At 39.6% G+C, this 11,462-nt stretch overlaps 1 protein-coding gene across 1 annotated transcript; it reads right to left on the bottom strand.

Moving 5' to 3' along the window:
* Positions 1–624: 624 nt before the first annotated feature.
* LOC134000921 (TLE family member 5-like) lies at positions 625–10,617 on the bottom strand. The gene is made up of 7 exons (XM_062440439.1): positions 10,244–10,617; positions 7,729–7,826; positions 6,942–7,005; positions 6,444–6,488; positions 6,273–6,335; positions 5,574–5,648; positions 625–4,703 (listed from the first exon to the last, which is right to left on the bottom strand). The coding sequence occupies exons 1-7, from the start codon at positions 10,268–10,270 to the stop codon at positions 4,464–4,466; spliced, it is 612 nt and encodes a 203-aa protein (XP_062296423.1). The 5' UTR covers positions 10,271–10,617; the 3' UTR covers positions 625–4,463.
* Positions 10,618–11,462: the final 845 nt, after the last annotated feature.

Genomic DNA, 11,462 nt, shown 5'->3' with positions numbered 1-11,462 from the left:
GTCACTAAAATGTCAGTAACTTTGGAATATATCTACTTGATTTGACTTATTTGATGGCTGAAACCATATTATCTTCAATTAAACTGCACAGAAGGAAGGCTGTGAATTGTGTCCCCCATCTCTTACACCGTAACTGCACTAGGAAAGGATCACGTAATGGTCAGTATGAACAGCAGGAATGATTATTGCAAAAAAAAAAAAAAAAAAAACATGTCAATGTTCGTTTTTGGGCACCTGGCTGTTGTTTTAAGACCGACTTGAAAAATTTTTGAACCTATCCTTTAAATCTGGCGAGGTCATGGTTAGGCTCTGAGTCATCCCTGGGAGAAGTTACTAATCTGAAGGGAATTCTGTAATGCTTTGAATTATACGTGACTCTGCAATCAAACACATTCCTTAAAAACGTTAACTTGTATTTGAGTACAAACCTTTTACCACAAATGAGTTCATCAAGCTGCAGAGGAAATGAATCAGACTGATCATTTTATCAGGCTCCTGAACGCTACATTTCATGACTTAAAGCTTATGAGCTAGCGCTGTAGTGATTCTGATGCCCTTTCATGTTGCTATTATTTCTGCTGATTCAGTCTTTTTTTTAGTTACCAGTCAAAGACAAACGACCACTCTTCAATCACATCTTTTATTTGTAAGGCACCAGAGAAGCTTCCTTACTGCTAAAAGGTTGATTCATTCTCATTAGAGTACACAGTTGCTTGTTTACATCTTTTTTTGTTTGTTTTTTTGCCCCAGGTATCTTAAAATGAGACTGTGTTCATTAACACATTAAACTGGTTTCATTTGCACGAGAAAAAAAAAAGAAGGATAAAACATTTACAAACCTAGAAAACAATGTTAAGTGTTACTGCCTACTGAGAGAATGGGAGAGAAAAAACAGGAAAAACGACATGGTATACAACATTGTGCCTCTCTTACTGTAGGCTTGTAATGCACACATACAACACCAAAGTCTTCCATGATACACACACGTTAAAAAGCAGCTTTGAAACATACAAAAATGCTTTAAAAAATATGTATATTGATATATTCATATGTATACAAATTGGCCCTTCACAGCAAAAACAAACACACATACCATTCATATGTCTGAGTTTTGCCAAGGAGGTTTTCTACGGAGACCGACGTCAGCATAAAGAGTGCAGAGGACTAACAAATCTGTCCTCGCACTCGCTACATCAAAGTCAAATCTCCAGGGAGGGAAACTCTTCAGCCGAGCCCCCCCCCCCCCCCCCCCACACACACACACACACAACACTAGCACAGACAGGAAGAAGAAAAACATTAAGAAAAAGAAAAAAAAAACTAGCACTGAGCCACAATTTAAGTGCTTTTAAAAATAATACAGAGGAAAGGTGTAAGCTCTGATTGTGGACATGCTCAGACATTAAAAGGTGGGTTGTCAAAGCTCTTGAAAGCACTCACATTACAGGGGAATAAACAGCAGGGTACCGATCATTGGCCGCAGTCAGGAACTGAAGACAGTAAGAGAACTGACCTGGACCTGTGTAGACACTTAGTGGACATCAGAGTGTAACGGCATACTAATGATGAATGAGAGCACTGCTGCCCTCTGCTGTCTTAAATGTGAACACACTTATTGCAGCTGTGTCCAAATGTCATACTAACTGCATACATTATATGCACTTCTTATATTAGTACACTGTTTTTGCAGTTCGTATTCAAGAAATAAACATATTTAATAGTTCTGTAATAACCAGAAACGATGCACCTGCTCTAGAGTCAGTGTCAACTACACTGCAAATTAAAATGACGCTGAAACTTAGAGAAAAGACAGAAAAGGGTTCCTGCAGGTGATGCACCATCTACGACTGGTTTTAATGTTTTCTCCATTTCCTTTGTGCATTGCATTGTGGGAATAAGGAATCAATAGCAAACTAAAAATCAAGTTGTTTAGTTGTGTACAGTGCTGGTGCATGCAAACGACTGTTTTGAGTGCACAAAATCAAACAATACAAAATCATTCTCCCAATATTAATGGATATGATATTATTACACCTGATCTTCATGTGCCAATCAAAAAAACATCTTTTACTTACAGCTGCTCAGAATCATTACTTTGGACAACAGAAATGTTTTTAAAGATGAGCCCGTTATGATCAATCCACAATATGATTTTGCTGAAATGTGACAAGTGTTTTGAATCCATAAATGTGAGTGTGCTGTTAATGATGGACACGTTAGTCCCACAATTTAATTCACAAAGGAAACAGAGGAGCTGCTCACAGACATGCTGGATGGTTTCTTACACAGAACCATCTGAGAAGTCTGAAAAGAAAAAAAGGGCCGGCGCTTTCAAAAAATATATGATAGGTGATCGGATGAACTGTTTTGTCTATCACGGGCTAACTTCTTGCTGTTGTGTCATCACATCTATACCACGCCCGTAGCTGCCAGCAGCTCCTCAGAGGACACCGATTGGTCCGAACCACTCATGGTTCAGCCAGTAGCACATAACGTGAAGCCTGAAAGGATGGAATCAAGCGTGATCGTGCAAATCTAAGCTGCTTCACAATGTAAGCTCACAGGTGGAAAAAATGCAAACAAATTGAGAACAATGGTAAGAAGGCTCAGACGAGACATCAGAAGACAAAAAGTTTAATAATTTTGCTTTCTGCGTGTGAAGTTGACATTTAAAAGTCGCTGTGATGTCTGTCAGAGCACGTCTAGTATCACTTCCTGTTAGTATAAAACAGTATGTTCATTTCTTGAATATCAAAGACAAAAAAGGATGCTGTCAGTATGAGGAGAAACATTTACTATATAGAATCAGTATGTAGGATGAAATTGGGACACACCAAAAGAAAGCTCTAAATTCAAAACCAACTTTTTATTTAAAACACAACATAATAATTTGGTCATGAGCACAAATTCTCTCTGTGAGAATCTGGTCATAATGTGTGGTTTTCTGAGGGGATGCTTGTTCGCTTACAGAGCTTTAACAACTCACCCAGGACACATTCTTCATCAAAATAAGCGTTATTAATAAAAAAAAATTTAAAAAAAGGAGAACGTTTTCCTCCTGACAGTCACAAGTTAAACAAGACAGGAAAAGACAGGTGCTTGATACAGTATCAGTATAAACTGAAGTGCTCGGCTAACTTGCAGAATTACAGTACTCTGTCTGTCTTGTATGACTGTCTGGCTCTGAAGTTTAGATCCTGTTCAAGTTTGTCTTGGTTGACTAAAGAGTGGAAAAGCTCGGGGGAAAGGGCAGGAGGAAGGAAGGGTGAGGAAAATACAAAAGATGCTTCAAAAAAAAAAAAAAAGTTAAATTAAACAAGTGTTTTCTTCTGTCCAAAAATCACATTCACTCGAGCACACACAGACACATTTTTGAATGTCTAATTAGCCGGTAACTTCACGAAAACAACATGTGAAAATAAAGTCAATTTTTTTTTCAGAGCTTAAATTCTTGTAATTTAAAGACGAGTCATGGTCAACACCATGTAGCGCGCGTAGCAGCAGCTAGGCCTATGAAAACACAAATTAACCCCCAAGCTGGATATACTACAATTTGTACAAACTATACGTTTTTCAATGGAATAAAATCCCGTTTATTTGGGATTGAGGTACACAGCTGAGTGGATGCATCCAGTGGTTGGTCATTTGAAAAAGGAAAAATGGTTAAGAGCCAGGTGGTTTAAGTTAAATGGGCTTGAACACACCTGACGAGCAAAATGTCCCTTTAAAAAAAAAAAAAAAAAACACATTTCAAAAAAACATCATTGTAGATGAAGATCTAAATTGCCTCCAAGTACATAAATGCACAGCGACACTGTCCAAATAGCTCCGGTCAAAATTTTCAGGAAACTTTGTGACGGAACTTTTTGTACATTACGAATGGAGGGAAATGAGTTTGAGGGAACAGCGATGTTACTGTGACTGGCGGACAGGGGCCAGTGAGGAAGAAAAAAAAAAAAAAAAAGTCAGCGGGACTTAAAAGGAAGTGGAGGAGAAAAAAAAACCTCACCGAAAACAGATCTGATAACAAAGACAAGTCAGAAAAATAAACCTGTGAGAGGCAGATCCATGTAAGGGAGACTGCTGTTAGCTTTCTTCCTCAACTTTCATTCCAAATGGGAAAACATTTATCTTGGTTAAGCCTAACAACAGTGGCTTACACTAAAAAAAGCATCTGTTTTAAAGTCTAGAAGCCTGAACTGAGTCTAATACCTCTAAATAATATGAACATTTTAAGTCTCGCTCTCAGCCATTCAGCAGTTTCATTCTCTGCACATCCAAACGAATCCTAAGTTTCAACTCTTCGCTTGTCTTCATCCCTGCACTTACTCTTATACCACCACTCAGCAGACAGGCAGCCGGACTTACATCAATCTCCATTTACAGTTACAGATTTACCTTTCAACCCCCCCACCCCCCCTCCAATAACACCCCACCCTCCAAACCTTCTCGCCGTGTTCACACTAGTCTGACTTATCCCCGTCCTCTCCTCTGGGCGCTCTCTCCGCGGCCTCTCTGGCCTTGTCCTCTTTCACTGCCTGGGCCTGGCCGTGTGAGTAGTTGGCCAGGATGGAGGAGAGGGAGAGCAGGCCGGAGCTGGAGGAGACAGCAGGCAGGGTGGGAGGGGTGAGGCCCAGGGGCAGTGGGGTCACAGGCAGGGCCAGGCCCTGGAGCTGGGACAGGTGTTGCACCTGCAGCTGTTGCTAAAAACAGACAGGCGATAAAAGAGCAGCGAGTTAATACATTATATGACCGAGTTTTCCATGTGTACACATAAAGAAATGTCATGTGATATTTGTATAGGGTGGACTATGGACTGAGATGAATCATGTCTACACTATGAGACGCTGCTCTATCCCTCTGTGGTTACACTACAGCTCTGACACATCAATGTCCACAGATAGCGTTTCAGATGCAGACTGTCAAAAGTGGGCTTTTGTTTTTCAGCAGCCATATTTCTAAATATTTTTCAGAATTGTTGCTGATATTTGTTGTGACGTAAAAGTTGAATTTATATTTGCAGCTCATTGATGACTGTAGGAAACAAAAGGAAAAACATCATACTGTGCCCAGACTAATGAAAGAAGGATGTATTTTAGAAGACGGTAGTTTCCTGTTTCTACATCTTTTTTTTTTTCTTTTTTTTTTTTTAGAAGTGTGGTTTTAGATTACAGATACTTTGCAGCTGTACTTGTTTGGGCTGGTTTTAATCACTGTGCACAGCACATTGTTTTAGTTTGAATTTTTTTTTCTTCCAGAGAACTGTATATAAGGAGAAGGAAAACTGCAGATGTGTTACTTCTGCCTCACAGAAGTTTAATGAGAAGCCACATTAACAACTTTTGCGATATGTACGTAATCACTAAATATTACAATTATGTCAATTGAAAAAAAATGCACCCAGTGTATGAAGATTGCAGATTAGAGAAAATAGCAAGCATGATGCTCTGATGGATATTCAGACACCGTCTGGGTGGCAGCAGCGGCTGTGCCAGAATACGTCAGTTTGATGGATGTTGGGGGGGGTTTAACGTGAAGCAGCAGCATTGTGATCACTCATTCATGCATCTCACCCGTATGATGGAGTTCATCTCAGGTGGGGTGACCTGCTTGGCTCTTTCTATGGCGCCCATGACTTGCTGCTGATGCTGGAACAAAGACAACACATGGTCACAGGGCTGTGCGCTATGACCAAAATCTCACAACCCCATATAGGTCACTTCATAACCAGACAACAATACGTATAGTACATCGTCTGTTTCTGTCCTGGGTAGGTGGTAAAAGAGGTTAGTGGTGTTTGAATCTGTTGTGGGGAAGCGGTTTGTGGCGTTATTTGCAAACTATTGTTTTCTGGTCCGAGTAAGACTTTTCATACTCAAACTACGCGTCCATACGACAGAAGTAGCCCTTTGGATTTTTTCTAACAGCAGTGAAAAAGCAACATACCGCTCGGTTGGTGGTTTACTGACCCCCCACCACCCCCAAAAATGAAGCTAGCTCCACTTCCTTGCACAACCTTTTTTAGCCAACGCTGGTGCAAAGAGCAAACTGAGGCAACGCAGACTCTAAAAATATTCTCAAAATATCATGTTGACATTTTTTTTTTCAAAGATGCAGTATTGCGATGCACAGCCTTACACAACCATAAACAGTGTAGTAAGTGATTGAAGAGAAATCTGAAGAACAAGTTGTCAAAGTCAGCCACTTCAGATTCGCTAGTCAGCACTGATAACAATAATAATGATAATAATAATAAATCATTGTGTCATTACCTCCTGTGACAGGAAAGGCAGCACCTGAGCACAGATCCCGTTCAATCTCTTCACGATTTCAGCCTAAAAACACAGACATTTTTTTTAAAAAGAAGAAAAAAAAGGTCAGACTAGGAAACTACCACAGCTGAGAAACTAGTAGAAGGATTATTTATTGGAGGCTGTGATTACCTGTTTATGCATTTCAATGTTCAGCCCGTACGACATTTCATAGTACTGTAATACAGGAGGAAAAGACAAAAAAAAAATAATAACTGGGTGAAGTTATAGCTTCAGCAAAATATAATTAACTCAGCAACTATTTTAAGAATGGATTAGTAATTTTTTCAAGAAAAGACGCCAAACATTTGATGGTTTCAGCTTCTCAAAAGGTGAACATTTGCTGCTTCTCATCCTCTTTCTTAGTCCAAATTATGGCAAATAAAGATAAATACACACATGGTGATAATAAACTAAAAGACAACATGATACTCAAAACTAAATATGACTGCTGATAGCAGTGTGGTTTGTGCTTTCATCCAAACTCAGCATTAACAGGACAATATGACAGAGGCAAAAGGAGAACACACTAAAGAAGGCAGTGCCACTTAAAATGTGCCTTGGTATATTAGAGGAAATGTGATTCAACAGATAAAAAGCCACATCTCACTGAAATAATGGCAGACTTACCATGATATAGTGACGCTGCATCTCTGACTTTTCAGAGGCCAGTTTATCACACTCCAGCTTTAAACTGTTTCAAGAGAATAGAAAGAAGCAAAAAGTTATGCAAACATTCAGGTTAAAAAAAAACACTACACATAAGGATGCACCAATGTCTTCTTTAAAAAAAACTGTTAGCTAAATATAAATATATATATATATATATGATTTCCAACATATTTTGGTATGCTGTACGTTTCTGAAACCACTGACATACACGCCCACTTCTCGTAGCTTCTGGCCTCTAGCTTCCAGTGTGCGGAGGTGAGAAAGTAAGCAGGGTTTCACTTTGGCTCTCAAGTTCAGTTTTTGTTCCTTAAACAACTGTTTCTTTCACTTTTCATGTGTACAGCCAAGCATAACACTACGAATTGTGTGCACTACAAATCTGACAAGGTCACGTTGTACAAACTACTTCTTTTCAAGCGTACAAATGCAGGTGCAAAACATCTTAAAAAGGAGTCTGTCTAGTATGTCTTATAACAACAGTCAGATGCCTGAATAAACACTGAAATGTGTGGCAGATATCCACTTTATTTGATTAAGTCAGACTGCTGAAGCCTCATATAATCATTACATCAACTTTTAAATGTATTTTTGCACAAAATGACTGTGGATACACTGTGGATTTTGAGTCTCCTTCACTTACATAAAAAGCACATTTTGAAGGAGATATTTTAATAGTCAGTACTGTTGATATGTTGGTGAAATAATCATTTTAACTGTGTGCTGCTGAGTGCGTGCAGCCGTCTACCTGTGGTACTGTGCTTGGAGGAACTGGAACTCATCCTTGATGCGGTCACAGGAGTCAGAGGTGGTGAACTTAAGAGGTTGACTGGACTGAGAGGACGCCTGGGAAACAAGAACATAGTAATGAGATTAATACTCATAAACACACACACAACGAGGCTTAAAATACAGTCACATTTGTGCATGTGTGTGTGTCCTGCTGCTGAGAAAACCTGATGATGAGTGTGTGGTTTGTTTAGAAACAGAAGTTTAGCCTCTGAGATTAACCTTTTGAGAAGATACTTTAGAGGATAAGAAGATGGAGGTCAGTCTAAACAGGGCTTCATGCTTCACCATGTTTGGCTAACAGCGCTATACGACTATCAAGCAAATTATCTGAACAAACACAGATTTCCTCTACAGCTGTCTTTGACACACTGATATGCAACATCTGTCCGCTCTTTCAGCAACACAGAATGTGGTGATTGAGGAAATGTGCTTACAGAACGCGAGATTAAAGTTTTTCCACACTGGCCGGCCATATGTGAGAGGTATTTAGAGGCTGCATTAGAAGTCTGGTTATGTACAGACTACACTTAAACCATCAGTCCAAAACCATAATCCTGGTTTTAATCTCGTGAACCTCATTACTCTCTAAATAAATGGCACAAGGGCAAGAGGTTTCCAGCGGGATTATGGGACTAAACAGAGAGGACGCATCACCCTGTTACACACAGAGGTAGATTCTCATCCTGCATCCACAACGCACAAGTTTAATACGTGTTAAAAAAGAAATCTAGCACGGAAACTATTAAAAGATTCACTGATTAGTTGAGAAACAGTAAATCTAATCTGGTATATCGTTGAGCAAAATTTCTAAACTGCTGGGACTTTGGGCAAATCAGTCAACATATTGTATGTATGTACGTTTCTAACATATTAGACACTAAACTATTAATACATTTATCAGATCAACTGATGCTAACAAAAAAAACAAAAAAAAGACCATTTTGGCAGCTAGAGTTTTAACAATTAGTTGATAATGTATTACATTGTTTAAGTTACTTATCAAGGAAAAATACTTACATGCTTCTCATGATGGGATTTGCTGCTTTTTTCTGTTTTATATTACTATAAAAGATGAAATCTGTATTTGAATGTTATGGGTAAACGTGAGAGACATGTTTTCACTATTTTATGAGACTGTTTTGGATGATAAATGTGACGATTAATTGTAAAAAAAACAAAAAAAAAAACAACAACAACCAACGGGCTGATTTAATGAAAATAATTGTTGGTTGTATTTGATATAATTCAAAAAAATATCTGACAGATCTCAAAGGACAGGGTTAGTATTCTGTGTCTAAAAACTAACGCAGTGCAGTGTTTGAGCTTATTCTGTTCGTGTTTCTTTAGGAGGACTTTTAATGCAGCCTTGCCCCAGAAAGAGGAACAACAGTCACATGTTTTAACCAACATGCAACTTTATATGACCATGAACCACAAGTGCAGAGTGCTTACTGTGGTGCCGTTTCTCATAGTCTGTTTATGTCCACCTGTGGCTTTTGCAATGTAATTTTTTTTATTGGTTGTTGGTAAACAGCGATCACTTCACTGTTATTTGGCATTAGTTGGACAATTTTTTAAGAGCTGCAATTTTTTTTTTTTAATCCAGTCATCATTCTGCCTGCAAAATGTTAAAAGACAAAGGAAAAATTGGCATTCATACGTTTTTTAAAGCCCGAAAACGATGTCTTCAAGTAATTGTTTTTGTTCACCCAACAGTCCAAAATCTAAATTATACAATGTACTACTATGAATGTCAAAGCAATTTGAGAAGCTGAAACCTGATAATATTTGTCATTTCTCTTTTAATAATGACTAATAATTAATAGACCATCAAATCGGCTATTAATTAATGTACGATCCACTGGTTCAACTCTTTTAAAATGATGTACCTGTGATTTGAACAGTTAATTTTGCCTTGAAGGGCACATTTTTGTCTCCTTTTACTTTGGAGTAGCTTCCCAGATCTCTCTTATAAAAGACAAAATGTTGCCTGAAATTCAGACTTTGTATTTTAGATTAAATTCATGGGTAAAATCATTTCCCCAGTTTTTTAGTCAAATGTTGACTCTTGTGTTGTCTTTTACTGCAGTTTTGAAGGTTTGTTGACAGTGAAAACAGGGAATTAAGCAGGAAAACACACCTGACCGACTCTCAGTGACTCCACCAACTTCAATTAGCTGTTTTGGGTAACAGCTAGCATACGACACACTATGTTTGGAGCTTTATACGGGTAGGATTAGCGTTACAATTAGTGAAGTAAACCATTTTTAAAGATTTTTTTTCTTACAAAGCCGACATCTGCTCTGCGAAGTAACGATTCAAACGCCATGAGGAAGATGTGGAGGTATTGTGAGAGCAGCTGTCAGCTACCTGCAGTGCTAGGTCAGCTGTCGGTGGCTGTGTGCTAGCCTAGCTTTGTTAGCTCGGCTCGCAGTTGTTTAGTTTCCAACTAGTTCAACTAACAAACTTACCGAGTGCCTTGATTGAGGAAACATCATGTCAGCAGTGTGATTCGCCGTGTTTTCCCTTGACCGAATTTACCAGGCTAGCTGGCTAAAGCTAACAGGTCCCCCAGATATTTTCTTTAAATGATTGGAGACGCTGTTCGCACTTTGTACTCTGTCATCGTTTAAAATAATGTTAGCTAGCGTCAAAGCAGCAGGAGCACAAGATCGTCTTCTCGTCTTCTTGAAAAGCCGCCGCCGCCTCCGAGGAAGAATAGGCTAGCCAAAAAATAAAAGGGTCTTCAGAAGAACATCAGGGGCTTTTTTTTTTTTTTTTTTGGGATAACGTTAACGTTACGCCTCCCCGGGGAAACCCTGGATGTTGACACATGAGCCCCCGACTTTCCTCTGCTTTGAAGAGAAGAGCAGCATCACCCGGAAAACAAACCGAGCGGCGGGGGAGAGGGCGCCCCCGTGTGGTGAAGAGGTGAACTGTAGTGCTCATCACCGCAGATAGACAGATAGGCAGAGAGAGAGAGAGAGAGAGAGAGACAGAAAGAGAGACAGGCAGGCAGATATAGAGAGGGGCAGACAGAAAGAAAGAGAGGCAGGCAGGCAGACAGAGAGAGAGAGAAAGAGAGAGAGAGAGGGAGAGAGAGAGAGAGAGAGAGAGAGAGAGAGAGAGAGAGAGAGAGAGAGAGAGAGAGAGAGAGAGAGAGAGAGAGAGAGAGAGAGAGAGAGAGGGGCAGACAAAGAGAGAGAGATAGAAAAAAGACAGACAGAAAGACAGGCAGACAGGCAGACAAAGAGAGAGAGAGAGAGAGAGAGAGAGAGAGAGAGAGAGAGAGAGAAACAGACAGACAGAAAGAGAGGCAGACAGACAGGCAGGCAGAGAGACAGACACACAGACCGAGAGGCAGACAGACGGACAGAGAGACACAGACAGACAAAGAGAGAGAGACAGATGGATGGACAGAGAGGAAGACAGAGAGGGACAGGCAGACAGACAGAGCCACAGTGAAAGAGAGCACATGTAGCCCAGAGCAGGGCAAATAGAAATCCTTTAAAATGAGAATGACTGTGCTAAAGAAATATGGACAGTGCTAGGTTATGTACCAATATATCAATCAAATACATCACTATATTTTGATATGAAGCCAATACCTTTTACCCACACCCAATGCATTCTGAAATCCCAAAGGTGTTTTGTAATCATATCAAGAGATCCTTGTGCCAAATTATCTCA

The sequence above is a fragment of the Scomber scombrus genome, chromosome 19, assembly GCF_963691925.1.
Source record: "Scomber scombrus chromosome 19, fScoSco1.1, whole genome shotgun sequence".
Lineage (NCBI taxonomy): Eukaryota > Metazoa > Chordata > Actinopteri > Scombriformes > Scombridae > Scomber > Scomber scombrus.
This window is presented reverse-complemented; position numbering and strand designations above follow the sequence as displayed.